This window comes from Sander vitreus, chromosome 19, assembly GCF_031162955.1.
Source record: "Sander vitreus isolate 19-12246 chromosome 19, sanVit1, whole genome shotgun sequence".
In the NCBI taxonomy this organism is placed as follows: domain Eukaryota; kingdom Metazoa; phylum Chordata; class Actinopteri; order Perciformes; family Percidae; genus Sander; species Sander vitreus.
The window spans coordinates 4,617,396-4,639,927 of record NC_135873.1 but is presented as its reverse complement, the minus strand read 5'-3'; the positions used below and the strand labels follow the sequence as shown (position 1 = coordinate 4,639,927).

Here is a 22,532-nt window from a genome sequence, read left to right as displayed (position 1 = left end):
ACGATCTTTTGTGCTGTTCATTCCTGCTCAAACATTATGCCATCAGTTTCTCAACATTTTGTGGCTCCAAGCTATCCACTTTTTGCCTCTTTTATAACGAGGTACTACATTTCTGTCAATAAGCTGTATTGTTGCTATTCCACACCGGGCAGCAGATGCATTGTCAACAGTTTTTCATAAAGCTGGCGTGCATAGAGAATAAAATGTGTAGCAGGAACTACAGACACATTGCAACCCACTGAGTTCAAGCTGGCTTCCTGTTGTCACTGGGTTTTCTCTCCTATGAACACTCTTACTCAATATACTTTTAAGTTTTTCTCTTCACACGTAGTCTTCAAAGCAAAGAGAGAAGCTTGAGAGTTAACAGTAGATCAGTCAAGGTGTACAATAGATGGAAATTGATAAACATTTGGAGTGGATTGATTGTTGCCGCCTTTAAAAAAAAAAAGATCAGCAGTTTAAGGTCAGTGAAGTTTTAATTTAAAAAAAACTTTACAGGGCTCCTCTTCTTTCGCTTCTTAGTCAGTATGTGGTATAAAGCAGAACTGTTACATTACTTCCTATTACTTGCCATATTCATTCAACACACACGCTGCTTCATAAGACATTTACATTCTCTGAATCATTTGGACAACTTAGAAAAGAGGGGATTTTTAATTTTAGCATTGCATCAAATTATGATGTCCCAAAACCACTGATCTTTAGAAACTTAAAATGAAGAAAAATATATCAGAATTTAAATTCCTCCCCTTTGTCTGGATTGTCTGATTTGTCTTATTTGGCCAAACAAATGTCAAAAATGGCACTAAATAAACCATAATCAAAAGGTAGGTAAAAATAGGTCAAAGATCAAATATGAGTAGTGAGTTTATTTGATCAATATTATTGTACTGTAATTTCCTATTGTGTAAGACCACACAAGTCTTACACAATATGTACACGTGATTTTCACATATTAAGAAACATACCGTATGAATCAGGGCTGGACTGGCCATCTGACATACCGGGCATTTTCCCGGTGGGCCGATGCACTTTTGGGCCGAATCGCCGATATAATTTATAGTTTTTTGGGGTTTTTTTTTGGCCGCGCTGCCCCATAAAGAACTGACAGCGGCCCATTGATTAATTTTCTTTATTGGCACTGGCCTGACCCAATCAAATCCAGGAACCCCTTCCCCACTCCCGGCCCAGAGACACAAGCTGTAATAGTATGAAATTATGCTTATGCTGGACGTTTAGCATCCACGTTAAAATAGAAAAACGACCACCAAAGCGCAAGGGAGGTGCAGAGAAATTACGGGAGAAAAGATTATGAATCTACAGGTGGATGCCTCAAAATGTGCCAACATTTCTGACATGTTTGGGGCTGTAGTAGCTGCTTCAACATCAGCATTACCTGAAGTAGTATCCTGTCCTTGTTTCACCTGACTGTTGACTGTTGATCAGTGGAGTAAGCATTAATGCTAACACTGCAACTCATTCCTGATCTTATACTATATATGAATCTTACAATAGTTAAAATTAACAGTAAACTGTTTTTAAAAGTTGCTATGTCAATATTAAGCAAAATAGTAATAATAACAATAATGGCAATACAATATCAAATATCAATAATAAAATAAAAATAAAAATACCATATATATATACAAACCCTTACGGAGCCCCTAAGGGGACATGAGCAAAAAAAATCTAAAGTTTAGTTTCATGTGCTCACACAAAACTTTCATGTGCACACGCAAAACCTTTTCATGTGCGAATTAATCAAACATCCTCTTTCCTTATGTTTGATCCATTCTCCTTTGCATTTTGTATACATCCACCTATATCCGTGGAGTTGGCCAGATGTTTGTAACTGTTCATAAATAAAAGTAATTGCCCGATCCAAATCGCTGTATCCCTTGCTCCAGAACAGATTACAATATTTTAAAATCTGTTTTAAATGTCGTAGTGAAACAATATAATGGTGACGACTTGCAAGCAAAGCAGCAATGTCCTTATAATGAAGACCTAGATTAAAATATAGTGCAACTAACTCCTGTACTGTAGTCATTTCTCCAGCTGTCACTGTCATGGCCCAGGCTACGTCAATATACGGCTTTCATGTGCTCACACAAAAGTTTTGCGTGCTCACACAAAACTTTCATGTGCGCACGTGAAACTAAACTTTTTCGCTCATGTCCCCTTAGGGGCTCCGTAAACCCTAACTCTAAGAATGAATTAATTATTTAAGTGTAAGATCAACAGAGAAGTCTTACAAGAGACCCTTGTTAAAGGATCCAAAAGTATCACATGAATGCAGAACACTAGGCAACTCATATCATAGAATGCACGCATATTTTAAGAGGGCTGTCTGCAGGGAATGTGTCTGACCAATCACGGTGGGTGTGGGCCGCCTGGGCCAAAAATGCCAGGGATGATTTTTTGTCCCAGTCCAGCCCTGGTATCAGTTCCTACCGTCTCCACAGAGGCAGCTCATTACCTTTGGCCTCTCTTATGATTCTCTGCTGATTCTGGCAGCTCTGCTTCTGTAAACTACACTCTAGACATATGTTGTGTAGAGAGACAGTTACACAGATAAGGAAAACAATATATTGTGCAATATTCAGCCAGCATTGACACACATATGCACATCTCATAAACCCTAATACAACATATCCTGTTTCCTGCCTGTTTCTCCGTTAAAAAGTTGTGCCAGATTCACAGCTGCCGAAGCCGAACTCAGATTCATTAGAGGCTTTCCTGATGGCATCCAATATCACCACCACCACCACCTCCCAGCCGTCCTCTATGTCCATCAACGCCCAGGTCGGCATCGCCGTCCTGACCCTGGCGTTTGTGCTGGGTTTCCCTGGGAACCTGTTTGTGGTTTGGTCGGTGTTCTGCCGGGTGAAGAAGCGCTCAGTGACCTGTTTGTTGGTGCTGAATGTGGCTATGGCAGACGCTTTCGTGCTGCTCAGTGCCCCTCTTTTTCTGCGCTACCTGGCTGGCGGACGGGGCTGGGAGTTTGGCTCGGCCGCATGCAAGCTGGTGCATTACCTGTCAAGTGTGAACATGTATGTGTCCATTTACCTCATCTCCCTGATGAGCATGGACCGCTGGCTGGCCGTAAATAGACCTTTTCTGTCCCAGAGAATGAGAACCAAGCGCTCCCTGCTGATTCTACTGCTGGTGGTCTGGGTGTTAGCATTCTTCCTGTCACTGCCGATGCCTTTCTACCGAAGGTGAGACTAAAGTTCTCTTTGTACATTTGGATCTATTACGTTTTTCAGTTTCACCCTTTCTTACAAAACCTGCAAAATTGTTGGTTCTCTTTATGTGTTGAAGGTGTCATTTCCAATGTTAACTTAGGTGTCCTTTGAAGAACTGTTGTAACAATTTAGAACTTTATAGATAATAGATGATAAAGATATGGCTTTTTTTCTGGCAGTAAGACATTTTTTTTAGAAGGATGCTATCGTATCTGAATTTCTCTTTTGTTTCATTACAAAATGGACTGTAATTTTTTTAAAGACAGTAAAAGTGTGATGCAGTGTAGCAGGCAGGCAGCATGAAAATGGAATTATATTAAAAACAAAACTATTGAGTGGGGCAAAGCACTGACCATGAACGATCATTACATAAACCACGACTGTATAAAAAAAGCAAACAAAGAGACTGTGAGTTAAAACAAAACAAAAACATGCCGTTTGTTCAAATCTAGAGCCTCTTGCAAGCTCACTCTTGCAAACACTTGTGTGTTTTTACATCTTGATTTGTTTTAAGGTTGCTTAATAGTTTTGTCACTAATTAACTTCCATTAAAGCTAAATTGATGGTGAAACCAATTTGATTGCGCTTGTGTTTCTTAATTGCCACACACTATTATTACAGTAATAAAAATGCTGATATATCTGCTATAATTTATTAAAACATAAATTACATTTTATGTATCTATGTCTCTGGCTGGTATATCTAGTGTCATATTCAATTTGTGTATTTCTTCTTGTTCTCTTACAGTAATCTGAAGAAGACCCCATCAGACAATATCAGTTATTGTATCCCATACCACTGGGGGAGCACGGGTCACCGGGTCTTCCAGTACCTGTTTGAGACCATCATGGCCTGCCTGTTGCCTTACTCCCTCATCAACACCTGTTACTCCTCCGTCCTCTGCCGTCTGCAAAGCGCCAAGTTCCAGCGCAGAGGACAAGGCAGCCGCCTTATCCTGCTAATCATCGCCGCCTTTGCAGTATTCTGGCTGCCCTATCACATCGTCAACATCATAGAGGTGATTTTGTTAAGTTTTCAGAGTTTGACCTACACGGGCTAGAAACTGCTACTGATTCCATTAGATACCAAAAATTTGCAAGTATTTTGGGGGTAAAATGCTCCTATAGAAGGACTCTGTAACGCATGTTGACCCAGAAAGTTATGACAAGTAAATTAAGAGACATTACTGTCTTTAACCTTTCAAAATTCCTATTATAATGGGCGGGTCGCATAGTGTGACTACCAATTTTTTTGTGATGAGTTTGCGATAACGTGAACCCATTATTTATCATGGTCGGTCAACAAATCCACTGACATTTCAGTAAAATATTGAAAAAAAATGCTATGCAATGCTCTTAAAATATACATTTTCCATTTAATATGTTCCATAACTTCAGTGCTGCTTACTTTGACATATGTATCATTTATGATGTCATTTTTTAAATCTTCTACTGTAAATGTACCGTTCTCTATCACTATTTAATTGCAGTTGGTTCTACTTTGCTGTTAAGTTAAGTAACTGTCAATGAATGTCAACTCTCCCTGCAGATGTTTCACGTTAAAAGTCGACTCAAATGGCATCAAACATCACTTTCCTCACAGCTTTTAATGTGAAACTGATGCAGGAAATGTTGACTTTCAAGGAGAGTAGCTTAAAGCTTTAACGCGTAACTTATCATATTCAAGCCATTGCCAAATGAGTTGCTCCAAACCTAATTAAGACTATCAGCTCCACACAACTCTCTCTGTATTTCACAGTATGGCTATGTTCAGAAAGATTGTGTCATCCGGTGACTTTCCCGCGAAAAAACTTAGAATAAGAATAGTTTAGTTAGTATTATTAGTAATAGAATAATTACCTCTTCTGAAGAGTCCATCATATTTTTTTAATCCTCCATGTCTTCCTTGGTTACAAGCAAATGTGTGAAGGGGGTGTGGGGGTGGTGCGCGGTTACGTAAGGCTTGTATCATGTGGACACGCTGACAGTTTTGTTTGCATTACTTAGAATTTCCTCATGGAGGCAGCAGAAACTACGGACTATAGCTTTAACACCAAGTGTGGCAAGTAGAACTGACTGTGATTGAGTAGCGGGAGTTCCTACCAAAAGTAAAACCTCAGAGCCACAGAGTGGTGAGTGTGACACAACTCTGCTGCTGTACTGAACTTACCAGAATCATTATAGAGCAGGTGATTCCACCAGCCTCTATGTCTTTGACCACGGCATTTTTTTGGGGACCTTTATTTGCGTGCACTGGTTTTGCTGTTTCCTCTCTTCCTTTAACCTCCCTCTAACCCCTCTCCCTCCCCCAGGTGGTCGGTCTGTTGAAGGGAAGTGATCAAGTGATCAAGGCCGCCACTGCAGCCCGTCCAAGTGTCACTGCCTTCGCCTACTTCAGCAGCGCTGTCAACCCCATTCTTTATGTGTTCGCCGGCAGCTCCCACATCCGCCAGGCCGGCCTCAGCTTCATGGGCAAGCTCTTCGAGGCCACCAACTCGGAAAGCAGGAGCACGTCTACCAGTATGAGCCGCAGAAGCTCTTCACTAGCTGAAAGCTCTGTCCTGCACACGCTCTCGATCAAACTGGGAAGTCCTTTCAAAAGCAAGAACAAGGACAGGAGCAGCAGTGTGGCAGGCAAAGAGGTTGATCAGCCTGAACTCAAGACTTTGGCCAGTGTTGAGTTGATAGAATAGTTTTTCCTACTTTCCCCAACTCTTTGATTAGACACAGATTGTGTTGACTCGTAATTTGCATCATCAAGCTTTACTTACGTGACTTTTATATCTGGGAATATTTCAACAACTATTGGATGGATTTCTATGAAATTTGGTACAAAAATAAAATAAGATGAATCCTAATGACTTTGCCACTAGAGAATGGAAATGTTCACTTATCCAATGAAATATCTTAACATCTATTTGATGGATTGGTACCCAATTTTGACATTCATGGTCCCCAGATGAGGAATCCTAATGACTTTGGGGATCCCCTGACATTTCATGAAAAGCCACCACAAGGTTACCATTTGTGGTTCTGAATGAAATGAGTTGTCAATATTGGATTGATTGCCATGAAATTTGGTACTCACAATAACGTTTCCCTAATGATAGACCGAAAGAAATGTACCCTAACTTACCCTGGTACCATTATCAGATGTAATTTAAAATTTGTCCTGTACTTTTATTTATGACCAAATACCTGCAAAACTGATTCCCATCAGCCTCAGTTTAATTTTCTGCTTAGTGCTAAATATTGAATGTTTGCATGCAAACACGCTAAGCTAAGATTGTGAACATTAACTGAAACCACCAATGTGACTAAGTAGCATGGCTGTGTCAAAAAAGGTGTTCACAGGTAAAAACCACCTTTTCTACATGGCTAAATCTAAAAAACAATGTTTGACTTAGCTATGGCAGTGACTTCATATACATAATAATTGATGTATATTTGGCTATTTAAATGATCAGATATATTTTGGATGTATGAGAATACTTTTTTGCATTTACTAGTAACTTGTGTGGTCATTAGTCAAAAAAAAAATGTTTGTTAATAAAGTTTTTTAATATTGAATCTCTTCTGTTGTGTATTTTCACAAGAGTTCTAGATGAGTACATGAAGTACTGGCTTGCAAAATGAATTGTTCAGCAGCGTGAGCAGATCATTGCATAAGAAACATTTCACAAAAGCAACATCCTTTCATCTCTGTTTCACTATTTCATAACAGAAACAGCCATGTCACAATATTTCATGTGGTTAATTTCGCCTCGCATTTTATTTGAAAATCAATGCGCATTAGAGAGAAAGGGATTTTTCTACAGGAAACACAAGTCTTCCTTAAAGCTGCTGAGTGACAGAGTGAATGGACGTCAAGAGATATTTTAGTATGACAACATCCTTGAAACACAAGTGTAGTACAGGACAATGACAAAATCCTGGTGGCTTAGTAACAGTGTCAATTCCTTACATGTGGCATCCAAGAGGCCTGGTGCTTTGAGAGCCACACATTGTTCAATAACAATGTCAAAAACCCCTGGATCTAAAAAGGTCAACACACGCTAGGATAGACTTTCTTGATTCCACACTTGGGATATCCCCATTCCTTATATACTTTAGTTGTTATAACAGATGATGATTAATCTCAACCTCAAATGTTCATTCTTAACCATGGAAACAGCCGTTGACAACAACACATTCTCAACACTTTGGACCTTGTGTTTCTGATGCTTTCTGCCAGACAGAGGGTTTAAGATCTCCCCCACATACAGTGTGGGGGAGTACTTGTAATCATCACAGTATTGAAATGTCATACTGAGGTCACATGATGACAATGAATAAACAATTTCCAAGCAACTGAACAAATTTGTCTGCTGAGGAATTTTCAATTAAGTATAGGTGTATTGCTTTGAGAGCCCGTTTTGACTGGCAAAGAGCATACTGTATGGACCTGAATATCATGCAGGCCTCCTGTTTTCTAAAAGGGAACTAATCCTGTTTTTTAAAAGTCTTTATGACGTCCCTTTGGACTGTGTCTTAGCCCAGTCGAATAGAAGAGTTTGACAAAGAGCTGAGGAGTTGGTGTTGACAGGAATCAAAATTTTTACGAGGTCTGAGTTTGACAACTACTTCAGACTAGAGGACATATCCTTTGTCTAATCCACCCTTTTTAAATAATCTTTTGTTATGATACTGCACTGAATATCTACTGTATTTTGTTTTGTGTGTCTGCAGAAGCACCAAAAGACTAAGTACGCCCATGAAGGAAAACAAGAGAATTAAAAGATTATAAACCTGTGGTCCAAAAAGCGAAAAGAAAAAGATTCAGGATTAAAAAAGAATTGCAATTGTTCATTTTATTAATTGTGCATTTTATTATCACACACACACACACACACACACACACACACACACACACACACACACACACACACACACACACACACACACACACACACACACTGTTCTGACTTTAGTCGACTGATGACAGGAAGCTGTTTGTGAACAGATAAATAGGACAAAACTGTGTGACCCACTATTGTGGCTTGTGCGAACTCATTGGGCATCATTTTGGATTGCTGTGGTTGACTGACGTATTCGAGAGTCAAATGGTAAAAATTATTTCACATACTTGGAATTTACGTAAATGTCATTTGACGTTGGTTGCTGCTTTGGGGTGTACATGGCCACCATATATTACAGTTTTTTTCAACTGCTTACACACAAAATCTTTTCATGTCACACGATTTTTTAAACCTCTCACTCAAAGTGCAAAACTACACAGCAAATCTCCAAAACCATAAGCTATTTCTCAGCCTTTCACTCAGTTTTCAATTGCATAAAACACTTTTTTCAAAACACTACACACAATTCTCTGCCTAAAACACAAAAATCTAACAGGAAGTGACTTGCCTTCCATTTCTAAACACAACCAATCATAATGCTACACTTATTTACCAGGGCACACACACACACATATGTGCAAACACATTATGTCATAACTGAACACTAACCAATCACTGCTTTAGTATAGGCCTATATAGAGGTCAAAGGTCAGATTACCTGTTTTGAACAATGGATGCCAACAATAGACAGAGAGCAAGAGGAGGAGGAGGGAGAGACAGGGTATGACAATGAGGAAAAGGAGGAAGATGGAGGAGGATCAACCACGGATTGACCATGAGAAAAGCCCATCTTGAGTAGCTTTACAATGGCGTCAATACTGCATGCAACTATCTAATGACTATTTCAGCATTACAAATCAATCAGACTTTGTTTGTGCATACAATCCCCCCCCACGACACACAAGCACACACACACACACACACACACACACACACACACACACACACACACACACACACATTCTTTATTCTAAAAATGATACCTTTGGTTTAGTTTTGGTTTCTTGTTTCATGCTACTGTATACAACACGGTGCTACTCTTACAAACGTGATATTTTGTCCAATAAATATTTCCTGTTTTACTGTAACATTACATTGTTGTTTACAGTGCACTTTTCAACCACTCTCAGCAGATTATTTTCACTCTAAAACATTGTAAATGTATATATAAGCCTATGAAAGACAACGGAGCTTTAGATTTAGAACAACAGTTTGTACATGGTATATCCAAAAGTTTACTATTATGAAAAAGGTGTTTTTTGCCATTTCATGCAAATGCTTCATTTTGAGATGTGTTTATGGTATTTTGAATGCAGTGTTTCATTTTGAAGGAGATGTGAGGCATTTTGCATTTTGTGTGTGCAGTTTTGGGAATTGTGTGTAGAGTTTTGAAAAAAGGAGACATAGTTTTGAAAACGTGTGTAAGCAGTTGGAAAAAACTGTATTTAACCACATCAAGGTCTCATTCAACATCACCCTTTGTACTTAATTGGGGCTCTGCTGGTGTTCACATTTAGATAGCTTTGACCTAATTTTACATTTGACCAGTACAGCAAGAATGAATTATTCAGAACACAAAATAAACACAATTTAAAAAATATACAAACTCACACACACAAAATTAGCCTAACCCAGCCCAATTATTGTTTAAAGGGGCAGTGCAGCATTGTTTTAATGTAGGGGGACCCACAAGAGACACATGGAAATCATGGTCAAAATTACCCTGACTTTTAGTGTCTAGTATGGGTCAAACTCCAAAAACACTGGATCCTACATTTCCCATAATGCAACCAACTGCATCCGACCGTCCCAGCCTTCCTGCCCACATCTTTCAAACTCAAAGTTTGTATTGCAGGATTTCTGATGACATCATGTGTCTCTGATGTAAATATAATAGGGCCTGGTTGTCCTGTAGCACATACTGTACCTCTAGCTATATATTAGAGTTGCTTCAACAGAATTACATCTATTAAAGCTCCTTGGGTTTACCTGAGCCAGAAACAAAATCAACCAGTGCTTAAATGAAAGACTCTAGAAATGGCATGGAACAAACTGCCAGATTTGTATATGGGTGTGGCATAGACCCCAAGTTTTCCCAGCACCCCTCCATGGGATCATAGCGATGCACCCCCTTGTTATCCCTTGATGTATCTGTGTTTGCTGAAGACCCTCCCACCACATATAACCGTCCACCAAGCACAGTTGCCCCTGGTGACAGATGAGGGTGAGGCAGGGCGGGGATGGATGACCAGGAGTCATGCGTGGTGTTGTACAGCTCACAGAAGAGTTGGTCTCCGAAGCCCATCCAGAGTGGCTGCAGCCCTCCAGCTACCACTAACCCCCTCCCCAAGGCTAACATGATATGGCCCGCACGACCCGTTCCCACAGTCATGGGGGCTCTGGGTGAACAGCCACGGGAAGGATGGTAGTGGCACATAGAGGAAAGACAGTGCTGAAGGGGGTCACAGCCTCCAGAGATGTAGATCTGTCCATCCAGAACAGCTGCAGCGTGGCTGCACACTGCTGTGTCCAGAGAGTGTGCCCGCCTGCAGGGGAGGACACTACGGGTTATGAGTCAGGGTATGTTCTGTGTCAGAGAGAAGTGATAAATTACACATATTGTTTACTTGTACTAACCTCTTTCCCCCAAAGTTCCCTGTAGGTGGCTTTAAAGTGAGATATAACTTTTTTTCTACTTTGTTTCAAACATGAATTTTCATGACTGCACCTTTACGTGAAATGGGAAATTCATGTATTTACACACTTCCCTGTAATTTAGGGTGGGTTAATTTTTACGTTCAGAAATGTCTGATCTGGCCTCGAAGTTCAAATAAAGTAATGTGGGTAAGTAAAGTTTCCCTTTTAAATACAGCCAGGTAATAAAAAAATCTAACAGCATTTTATTTCAACAATTGTTTTTGCATTAATAAAGATGTAGTATGGATGCATACTGTACAGTACAGTGCATATGCACGGTATTTGTAACTGTACTCCTTATACAATAACTTCACTTTTATGTTCACCTTTATTTGTCACCGACGACAACTGGTTTTGCAGCATCAAGTGTACTAAAGTAACTAACATACAGCTCAGACATGCATGCCTGCCTTTTCAGGTTTTATTAGTGCAGTCCCTTTAGTGTTATACTGTACCTCCAGGTGTTCTCCTCAGGAGTGTAGTACTCCACAGCATCCAGGTATTGGCTGTCGTCACAGTTACCACCCAGAGCAAAGATCTTACCTTCCAGACACACAGCAGAAAAGTAGTCCCTTTGACACAGCATGTCAGGTAGTCGTTCCCATTTACACTGAGACAGGTCAAACCTACACAGAGAGCAAGAAACAGGACTATGAGTAACAAATACAACATTATTGCAATAAAAATGTATTGTCATTGTAGTTTTTCCAGACTATTTACTGTTACTGTGGAAAGTGAAGAATCTGACAATAGCTGATGTTCGACTTTGTTATAGCACTCAACAGCACTCCCGTTTTTTTTAAACTGTGAACTTTCAAAACATCAAGGTTAATTTTTTGGACTGTGTGACAATTTAGGAATCTCTCCTTAAGCTGTGAATTAAAACCTGAACTGTCAACATCAAAAGAGAAGCAGGCCATATCAGCCAGAGAAACTATCACCAGCTATGCACTAGCTTTGCAGAAGGATGTTGCGTCACATCCGTGATACAGATCTAATCCTGCTGCTGGGTGAGTCAAACCTATCCCCCAAATCTCCTGCAGTGTCCTCGCTAATATTTTCACAAAGTAAAGCTTTCCCTGTAATTGAGAACATGTTGTCGTTCACCCTGTCTAATTAATTGATTAGTTGATGGAAAATTAATCAGCAACAATTTAGTTTGTTAGTTAGTTTTTTCCACAAATTGCCAAACATTCACTGATCTAGTTTCATAAATATTAATATTTTACTTTTTCTTAGTCTTTTGTGATCTGAAACCCCCTCCTCCCCTCTCTCTCACACACACACACCCTACCTCAAGGCAGACTTAAGGATATCCAGTGCTCCGTAGTACTTGCGTCCTCCCAGGACATAAAGGTTGTTGTTGAGGAGACAGACACAGTGTCTGAACCGGGGCGGTTCAGGAAGCTTGGTGAATGGCCTCCACTCTATGCTTCTGATCAGACCATGTCCACGGTGGAACTGCTGAGCGAACCACAAGGTCTGGCTGGGAACCATCTTCATGCATTCATCATCAACAGTGTCCCCACCAACCAGAACCAGAACCTTAACCAAGATATAAGGCATTTCTAAAGCACGAGTATCGAATATATTATCATGGAAAATTGTACTGGAAACAACAGGTGTGTGTGTGTGTGTGTGTGTGTGTGTGTGTGTGTGTGTGTGTGTGTGTGTGTGTGTGTGTGTGTGTGTGCACGTACCTGGTTTGGGTTGCGAGGTCGGCACTCAGGCCCTGTGTAATCCTCCTCCAGGAGGCTTTGGAGAGCCTCCAGTGATCCTCTGGCCCCTGGGCTCCTGTAGAGGAGTCCGCAGCTTAGGGCCTCCTGGAGCTCAGAGTAGCTGAGGAGGGGGAGACGAATACGTTGGAGCAGGCCTGGCAGAACTGGTAGTCTCTCTTTAGGGCTATCCTCCACCCAGTCAACTACTGCCCTGAACACCACTATCTAAGTATAAGGAAGAGAAATTCATAATTTACAGGTTCCCTGTATCTGTTGAAATGGAAGGTTTAAAAACTGGCCATTGGTCAGGATAATACATAGTAGGCATCACATGGTTATTAGTCATAACCTTAATTGAGTGAACTAAATCCTGGTTCTCAAATTTGTAGATGCAACTTTTTATTCATGTCTGGATTTTTCTTAATAAACTGATTAGATTTAAAGTTTATTCTATACATTTTCATAGGTCCAAAGTTTCTTATTTCATCCTAAAAAACTCAAAACTAAAGCGCTTGCAATGTTATGAAATTAAAGCAGATCTCTCATTTCAGATGCTGGAACCAGCAATTGTTTGCCACTGGGTCGTTCTTTATAAAAACCACTAAATGGAGCCAAAGTGCCATATTTTCAAATCCTAATTTGCCAAACTACAGGTCTTAAGACACAAGAGGATGACCAACAGAATAACAAAAATATATTACCTCACTCTCTACATACAATGAGTCCTTCTCAAGCATCTTCTCCAGGAAGGAACAGGGGACATCCTTGAACTTCTCCCCAGCAGAGATGCACTGGAAGTGGGCTAGGATGTACTCCTCTGCAGCCTGCCCCAGCTGGACCAGCGCATAGGTCTCAGCTAGGACCAGCACATCCAGACAGGTGCTTTCATCCATTCTGTCCCGTAGGAAGTCAATGCACAGTGAGAGTGCCCCCTGCAGCTGGAACTGACACAGTGCATCTGTCAGCTCCCAAATCTGGCTCCAGCCCATTCTGAGCTGACCCGTGTAGATGAAGCCGAGCATGGATTCAATGACCCAGGATGCCACGCCTCGCAGGCACACAATGTCCTCACTGGACTCCCGTAACCCTCCACAGAGCAGTGCCCGGAAATAGTCCCCACCTGCTGCTAACACCACACGGTGTGCTAAGACATAAAGGAAGGATAAACAAAAAGAGGCATTGACAAAACTACTCCAGAAATGTCAGTGGATGACTGTCTCTTACTGCAGGACTGGACCAAGCCCCAAATTGTGACGCCACCCATTGATGGTATTGACGGCCCTCTGAAAAATGCATTTACAACTTATTCACCAGCATCTGCAGCTGTCAAATACAGTAATTGTTATTTTGCACTTACAGCAGCACATGTTGTGCCAGCATGTGTCATTAGGAAATACTAGTAGGCTTGTTTCAATCTTGTTTCAACCTAACACAAGACATCTGTTGTACTGTATACGACTGAGTCCCCTATCACTGATACTACTTTCTTCTCCTAACTGGATAACAAACAGGCAACATGCTTATTAGCTATTCTGGGAGGCATTACTGGAAAATATCCAATTGTAAATGAGGGAAGCACATAAGAGTTTAAGTGGATGTAAAATAGGTCACTATATTGTACTTTACGTGAGTATTCCTATTTTCTGCTACTTTATACTTTTTACTCCACTACATTTTAGAGGGAAGTGTTGCACTATTTACTCCACTACTGATCATTTGACATTTGATCAAACAAAGGACTTTCACCCAGGAGACCGGGGTTCGTGTCCTGTTTGAACATAAAAGTAAATGGCAAATTAAAAAAATTAAAAAATAAACTTTACGGAACAGAGTTGCGTTATTTTCTGCATCATGTGCCTAACCATAAATGAGGTAGTCTATATCCAAGACGCCAAAACATTATAAAATTGTTCGTCTTAATGTCATCTTAGTGTTAAAGAGTTAAATAGGGAACTATTGTGGCGTTACTTTTTGTGTAGTCTATATCAACAACGTTCCACTTCCGCGATTGCTCAGGTGACGCCAAATGTCCCTCATTTAGGCCGGATGTCCGTTACCTTGGGCATTCTTTGTGTTTGCATTTTAAACTCCGGTCGATTAATGAGGACTATGGTTAACTGCTCCTCAGATCTCTGCAGGGTAAATACAGATTCAACGATTGTGATTGGATTGAAGTTTTTATTCTTAATATGTTAAGTGTTGTACTTTGAGAGCAAAGATTACCAGAGTCAAATTCCTTGTTTGTCTGCACAAACCTGGCCAATAAAGCTAATTCTGATTAAAGAAATGCCAATGAACCAGAGCACATTTTTCTTCCATCCCGGAAATCTGTGTGGACTCGCCAGACTCTCTCCGCAGTGGTCTTGCAAAGCAAGATTATAAATGATTTTAACCCAAACCAGTCTTTTTCTAAACTTAAATAAGTAGTTTTGGTACCTACCTAGCCCAGCTGTGACCGTTTCACAACGTGAACATGTTAAAAGCACCACTGTTAACGTTATTTGGTTTAGACATGAGGATGGAAAACCCTCCTGTGGGTCAAATTTCCTGCCACCGCTAGGAGCGCTAATTTATAAAACACTCCTGTTGCTCATATTAGAAGGTAAGAATAAACTATCTTTCATCATCATATCTTTTTGAGGATTTGTTGATTAAAATAAGTCTTGAAAGTGCTCATTTTTAAACTGGCTCAACTTTTGCTGCCATGCATCATTACCATCATCTGGCAATGCCCTGCAGTGGCCATTCAAATTCATGTAAATGCACATTCCTGTTAATTACTTTTGTAAATGTACATTCCTGTTGGATTACTTTTATTAAACATTGCACATTAATGTTGTCTCATAGATACCTGTAGCAGCATGCCCCCACCAACACATATTTTGTCTAATGTCGCTCTACTTCCGCCTTTGACAACAATCGTAATTCACACATGGTCCTTTTGTCAGGAACAGTCTATACATGTAGGACTTCAATTGTTTTTGTCTCTTACCTGAGTATCTCTCTCCACTCTCTGCTTGTATTGTGAAGTCACAACCAACACCTCTCTCCCACATGATCTTAATGTTAGCCAAGCTCTTCTCTCTCTCTGTGGCCACAGAGGTTGTGACTTTTGACGTGCACCTTTGACACAGCCTCTCCATCTCTAGAAACCTGCAAGCATTCAGCACCTCCTCCATTACCCCTTTCTTACTGAAGTCTACGGCTACATTTCCACAGTACGCAAAGTCCAGAACAGCACGTAACCCAACTGGGGTCAAACAATGTGCTATATCCTCCACTCCAAGCCCACATTTGAGTTTAGAGCCAAAAAATACATCAGGGTGTTGACTGGCAGCTGCCAGAACAAGTCTGTGAGCTTGGAAAGATTTGCCTTGGAGGGGGAAAATGAAGTCCAGGAGTAGGTCTTCCTCCTGTAGGCTATTTAGGCGAGTGAAGAGGGTATCAGAGTGTGAGGGAAGGGTGTAAGAGAAGAGATCTTCTGGAGAAATTGAGGGGGGATGGTGAAGAGGGTGGTTTTGGTAGAGAGTTTGCCTAACATCATCCATATCTGTTTTACCTTTTCTCTCTTCCTTTTTCCTACTTTTTATTTCTCATGTCTTGCTGTACCCACTGAGACTTGGCCCACCTGCTTGTCACGATGCGGACGACCGGACATTTCCTGTCAGAGGGCAAAAAGGGAGAGCTGCGATAACAAAAGAACAGGGAAAGTAGGGAATGCTGCATTCCTGGAATTGTCACATACATAGTCATTGTACTTATTTACTTTGTCAGCAGACACGCATCACTTGTCCTTGTGACCCCTAAGGTGTCTTCTTATGCTTTCTAAATATAACCTTCAAAATGTAACTGTAAACAATGTCATGACCAACCCAAGTTCACAAAAGGGTTCAGAGCATTCAGTCAGTCACTCGCTTTAGCAATGCTGCAAGATAATGTGTCAGTAAACAAATGTTTCTCTGTTGCACAATCCTAATGTTGATTTGAAAAGCACTTTGTATTTCTACAATTTGTGACATGATACACCAGCATCACACACTTTGTATTTCTACAATTTGTGACATGATACACCAGCATCACACACTTTGTATTTCTACAATTTGTGACATGATACACCAGCATCACACTAACTATTGTGAGTTGAATCTTCACTTTTAACAAATAGTTAATATCCCATTTTGGAACAAGAGTCTGCATAGACACTTACCTTAGTTATTCCTCTACCAGTGTGGGTGTAACAAGTGACTTTGACCAGGGCACAATGACATTGTGAGCATGTGGGTGTATGTTTAATAATAGCTGGGTACTGGCACTATGACGAATACACTGCAAGAAGTATTCTACCTTATATAAGTCAGTCAGTATAGAGTCTAAAAGCTTGATCTTTGTAGTCCAAATGGAAAGCAGGTGGACTTAGTAAAGAAGGAGTAGCATACTAGATTTCAAGTATCTGTTAATAAACCTACATGATGAAGGTTAAGTGTAACCTTACCAACCTTTATTAATTCTTTATTGAATTTTCTTGCAGTGTATAAGCGTCGGTGTCAACAACAACACAAGTCTACTACTACTGTTGGTCTTTACTAGTACCCTATTCTATTCAGCTCTGTTGGATATTTTAAAGCATAAAAACAGAGTTTAAACTTGTGTGGATGTTAGAAGCCAAGTTCTTATTGTACTGCACGAACTGTTTAGTACACAATGTGTTTAAAATGATTTGTTAATGGATGTTGATTGACAATGTTGGGTGTCTTTAGAGAGACATTTGACTAATGAAATAGTCAAAGCAAAAGGTAAGACATAGAATAGAAGAATATATTCATACATCATACTTTTTTAGCATGCATCTTGTAAAAGCAGAGAAGGAATTGGCTCCTGTGTATTGGGAAAACATTACCTTCGTGTATTGTCATTACTCTCGTTGGAAAATATTACTCTCGTGTATTGTCAACAGTTCTGAAAAAAAAAAAAAAACTAAACATTGGTTAAATCAGCAAACGGCTAATATCTCCGGACATTTAAAAATGTGCATTATTCATGATAATTGTATTTATTTATTTTATTTTTTAAATAGTTCAAAATCATGTATCACTTGGCAAACATTTTAATAATATTGGTTTTACGAAAAAAATTTGAGTGCAAGAATAAATGTAAATAAAATGTTTTGAACAGAAATCCCAGAATAAATAAAGACGCCAAAACATTATAAAAATGTTCATCTTAATGTAATTTTAGTGTTGAGTTAAATAGGGAACTATTGTGGCGTTTCTTTTTCTGTAGTCTATAATATAGACTACACAAAAGTAACGTTGAAGAATATAGATACTCTATATCAGTGGTTCCCAACCTTTTTTCCTTGGTGCCCCCCCTACTTATGTCTAAGAGCTGAGCCCCCCCACGTGTGTATGCTTACCGTAACTGTATGCAGTTTTCAGAATGAAAGCTTCAAACTTGCAAACCACACACACTTTGACTGGCTATAACTGTGTCTACAGCAGTCAGTGTGCTAAGCTTAAACTGTAATGGTTGAGAAACTACATCAGGCTCTCTGACCAGGTCTTCCAAGACGAAAGATGAATCACTCTGTGTGTCAAGAAGAGCATATGTAAGAATTTCCTTCTGAGGTTCTTTCACAGATGACAAGAAAACTGGAACAATACTTGAGGTAGCAGAAGCATTTTGAGTTACTATATGGGACAAAACTTTGCAGACTTCCTGATTTGCTTGTCCTTCTGTGGAACCAGAAGTGGAGCGTCTCTTTGCTGTTTCACCAGATCTCTTCTCTCTCTTTGTGCAAACAGGTTGGATGGCATCGGCTACACACTCCACAGACATGCCGTGTTTTGCAATCTTAAGTTATACTGTATGTCCTTTACGCAAACATCCAAAGCATAAATCATTTTGATGTATAAACACCTTTTTATCTCCCATAGACTTGGCAGCAAAGATTGGGCACTTAGCAATGCTGTGCAGCTCATCCTTACAGACAGGGCATGGCAGCTTTGTCTTGAAAGAAGACAAACTTGCTGACTTAAATGCATGATATTTTGTTTGGGCACTTGTACTGAGGGCTTTCGCCCTCTTGGGGAACTTTTCATCTACTGAGCTGGAACTCAAGAAGAAGGAAGAAGTGATGGGATTACAGGCTATGCGGGCTTCCTTCAGCACAAACTTAGTAAAGTGTTCAAAGGTTGGGTATTCTCTAGATGCATCAAGCTGCTCTACTACAATTTGGCTCCATTTGCATACAATCCAGTCTGGTAATTTTTTCAAGAGCTTATGTTTTTCCTCACAATCATTTAAAATGGCCAACCCTTTGACGCGGGGCATAGCTCCCACACAGCTCTTTAAAAAGTCCGCAAAATCTCTTAAGTGCCAGAGAATCATTAGGCCCAATCTTAGACCATTTCATCAGCTTATCTCAAAATGCTTTCTGCACGATAAATGGATTTCCATACCTGTCCTTTAAAACTGCCCAAGCACCTCCTATGCATCCTCAGAACTCTGGTGAAAGAATCCTTCCACAGCCTTCCGTGCCTCTCCTGTAAGGTAGCTTTTCAAGTAGAGCATTGTTTCGCTAGCAGAGATAGGTTTCCTGTCAATTAGAGTTGTGAACGACATCCAGAAGTCAACAAATTTCAAAGAATTACCAGCAAACATGGTTGGTTCAGGAACAGGCAGACGATTTAGACTTAATGAGCTTGCAATTGCTTCAGCTAAGTTGGCTGTTACACTGATGATGATGATGATGATGGTTGTGATTGGAACAGGGAGACTCCTGTATCTAGGTGTCTGTTTGAATACATAGCCGGAGTGGTTCTGACAGCAGAGGCTGTATTAGGTTCTCCCACTAAGTGTTAACCAGTAACCTTCCAGTTTATTGTAGGTTCTAATTTAGCTGCAAGATCTGCTTCCGCATCTGCTCGCCTATTAGGCCTTAGAGCTTGTGATTGACAGGTTATCTAATTTTATGGATTCTTCTGAAATAACACTTTCAGTGTCTGTCCCACCAAAGACACATTTATATTCATCACAACTTAAAATTATTCGCACCCTTTCTTTTTCAGCTTCCTCTTTAAAGGTGTCTTGAACTAGGCCTACTTCCAGCCGTTTACTCACAAGGTCACATATTTCTGTTGTCAGTGTGTTACAAGCATCCAATTTCTGCGCAATCTCTGGCGTGCTAAGAGAATTATGTTGAAGTGGCTCATAATTTTGATTTACACGGTCGTATCCACTCTGAATGTGTTGGTTTATTTTGTTGAGATCCTCCTTCAAACATAATTTCTTAAGCCTAGTTCTAGCTTCTCGTGCTATCTGCTTCCAAGATTCATAAGCTCTCAAAAATGCCTTTACGTGCCTTTTAGCTTTCTCTTCACGCATTTGTTTGCCCTTTTCTGTAAGCTTTTGTTCACAAGAGACTGTTTCTTCTGGGCCTCTAGATTTCTCTTCTGTTGAAGGTTCATCATCAGGGCTTAAATCTTTCTCTTCAGTGGACCTTTTCTTTCCTCCTGACACAGACGTGATGTATGACTAGATTTTCCTTCTTTACAAGGTAAAACATTTCTCTTCGAAAAAAGTATTTTTTTGAGTGCCAGAATAAGTGGAAATAATATATTTTCAACAGAAATCCCAGAATAAAGGATGAATAAACATATATACATTATAAAAATGTTCATGGTGTTACGGTTTTGTCTTGCTGTTTTTTTCTTGGTAAAATATTTGTGCTAAACTATAATTAATGTGACATTTTTGCAATTCGCTTCCAATAAAATCAAAGATAAATCAAAGACAGGGTTGTACTACAGAACATAGTACATACCCTTTACTCTTTGAAATCTGTTCAGATGAAACCACCCACTGGCTCTTCTGTTTACTCCAAACGTTGCTGTGTGGTCGCCGGAAACCTGCTTCCCCTCATTTATTTTCACAGATAATCAGTGTTGGGGAGTAACGGAATACATGTACCGGCGTTACGTATTCAGAATACAAATTATGAGTAACTGTATTCCGTTACAGTTACAATTTAAATAGTTGGTATTTAGAATACAGTTACATTGTTGAAATCAATGGATTACATGATGATACTTCTCTGTTTCACGAGTTTAGTCACTCTCGCAACTCCATGCAGAATGGAGTACGTTTTGAAAGTATCCTTCCCAACACTGCAGATAATTAATTTCCACGGATAACATAATAATAACATAATATAAGAGGTTACCTTGGAAAAAATATTGTCAATTGGCACTGTGTTAAAATGTTCTGCATTTTCATTTAAATGTAATCTTTATTCTCATATGTGAAAATGATAATGTAAAGATGTAAAGAATTAGTTTAAGACCAAAAGAGTCTTTTTTTCATCATACATTGAGTCATATGCTTTATTTGAAATATCAGAAGTCATGGCATAAACTAAAATCACATCAGAAAGAAGCAAAATTATCGTTGATGAAATTATCTTACATTCCTTTCAGTGCACAGTAATGTGTGTGTCTGTGATGGGGAGGAACCTGAGAGAAACGGGGCGTGAATGTCCACTACCTTGGTGAAGGTATAAATATAAAGGGTCCCAGTGTAAAATGAAAGAGGGAACATATTCATCCATCGACAACAGCTTAATCATCTGGAATAAAAAAGAACCTGTGTGAGTATACTTAAACCTTCTTTAGTATTTACTAAATAGTATAGTCAAGTCGATTTATTTATATTGCACATTTTTTATACAATGTTGGCTGAATGTGCTGGTCGGTGGGGACACTGTTAAGGGTTAAACACATGCAACCCTTCGTAACAATGTATTTTGGTTAATTCGTTGATTGACTGATTGTTTGAAATTCATTTTAAGTAAAAGAAGATAGAAAAGGTCATGCAGAAAATTATATTACAAACACTTGACACTATTTTTTTGACATGCCTGAAAAAGAGTGGGAAGAAGTATACACATTTAATCCCACACCTTCTCCATTCGTCCGTCATCATTGTTAATTAACAAGCTTCCTCAGTCATTTTTCAACTCATCAAAATATTTAACTTACTTTAGATACCAAGTATCTTAGAAAATACAATTTATTTCTCATGTGTATTCTTAGAAAATATATATTATAATTGCTTGCACATTAATTTATTTGCTAAAAAATGATATATTTTAGTATCAAAAATATGAATTCATTCAGAAATTCAAAAATATAAGTAAATAAATAAAATGAAAAAGGGAACCTAAAAAAGAATAAATAATCTAAAAACTAAACAATAAACCAACAATGATAATCCAACACCTTCATCCCTGTACCCTGTGAGAAATATTTTCCTTCTATCTCTTAAACTGTTTCATGTTTGGACATTGACTGACGTTGACGAATATGACTTGCACATTCATGCAGGTGCTTCATAGATAAGCTGAGTATCTAGTAGAAAAGAAGACTCCCACACACTGCCCCTGCATTCAAGACGTATTTATTTATTGAATCAGTAATTAGTCAAATAAGTTCCTTTTAACAGTAGAATCAGTGAAATGAAACCTTTACCAGCTATAATGGACCCACAATGTCAGTGAAGAATATTTAGAATGTACTTAACGCTGCACTGATAATTAGGGTTGGGTACCAAATTCTGTACTTTTTTGGTTACTGATCGAATTACGTCACGTTAAATCGGTGCCAAATTTCGGTACCTGAGAGCAGTGTTGGGGAGTAACGGAATACATGTACCGGCGTTACGTATTCAGAATACAAATTATGAGTAACTGTATTCCGTTACAGTTACAATTTAAATAGTTGTTATTTAGAATACAGTTACATTGTTGAACTCAATGGATTACATGATGATACTTCTCTGTTTCACGAGTTTATTCACTCTCGCAACTCCATGCATTTCCCAGAAGCCCCAATATGAAAACGAAAAAGTGAGCTATTTGCGTGATCACTGATAGAGGTAGAGATGGAGCCGGAACCGAGCTAGGGCAGGAATGCATTT

The 22,532-nt window shown here is 39.4% G+C and overlaps 2 protein-coding genes across 2 annotated transcripts; one reads left to right on the top strand and one right to left on the bottom strand.

Moving 5' to 3' along the window:
- The first annotated feature begins 27 nt into the window (after positions 1 to 27).
- On the top strand, positions 28 to 7,606 carry ltb4r (leukotriene B4 receptor). Its single transcript, XM_078276569.1, has 4 exons — positions 28 to 463; positions 2,687 to 3,221; positions 3,996 to 4,266; positions 5,560 to 7,606. The coding sequence occupies exons 2-4, from the start codon at positions 2,743 to 2,745 to the stop codon at positions 5,938 to 5,940; spliced, it is 1,131 nt and encodes a 376-aa protein (XP_078132695.1). The 5' UTR covers positions 28 to 463; positions 2,687 to 2,742; the 3' UTR covers positions 5,941 to 7,606.
- A 1,961-nt stretch (positions 7,607 to 9,567) lies between these two features.
- LOC144534570 (kelch-like protein 33) lies at positions 9,568 to 16,808 on the bottom strand. Its single transcript, XM_078276564.1, has 7 exons — positions 16,768 to 16,808; positions 15,553 to 16,221; positions 13,262 to 13,704; positions 12,543 to 12,785; positions 12,137 to 12,387; positions 11,298 to 11,468; positions 9,568 to 10,691 (listed from the first exon to the last, which is right to left on the bottom strand). The coding sequence occupies exons 2-7, from the start codon at positions 16,106 to 16,108 to the stop codon at positions 10,163 to 10,165; spliced, it is 2,193 nt and encodes a 730-aa protein (XP_078132690.1). The 5' UTR covers positions 16,109 to 16,221; positions 16,768 to 16,808; the 3' UTR covers positions 9,568 to 10,162.
- Between the last annotated feature and the right edge of the window lie 5,724 nt (positions 16,809 to 22,532).

Excerpts from the sequence above, each read along its gene's own strand:
- ltb4r (XM_078276569.1), top strand. The coding sequence starts at position 2,743 with ATGGCATCCAATATCACCACCACCACCACCTCCCAGCCGTCCTCTATG. Across the intron at positions 3,222-3,995 it reads CCGATGCCTTTCTACCGAAG|TAATCTGAAGAAGACCCCAT; the intron begins GTGAGACTAAAG and ends GTTCTCTTACAG. Across the intron at positions 4,267-5,559 it reads ACATCGTCAACATCATAGAG|GTGGTCGGTCTGTTGAAGGG; the intron begins GTGATTTTGTTA and ends TCCCTCCCCCAG.
- LOC144534570 (XM_078276564.1), bottom strand. The coding sequence starts at position 16,108 with ATGGATGATGTTAGGCAAACTCTCTACCAAAACCACCCTCTTCACCAT. Across the intron at positions 12,786-13,261 it reads CATTGTATGTAGAGAGTGAG|ATAGTGGTGTTCAGGGCAGT; the intron begins GTAATATATTTT and ends CCTTATACTTAG. Across the intron at positions 11,469-12,136 it reads ATCCTTAAGTCTGCCTTGAG|GTTTGACCTGTCTCAGTGTA; the intron begins GTAGGGTGTGTG and ends CTCTCTGTGTAG.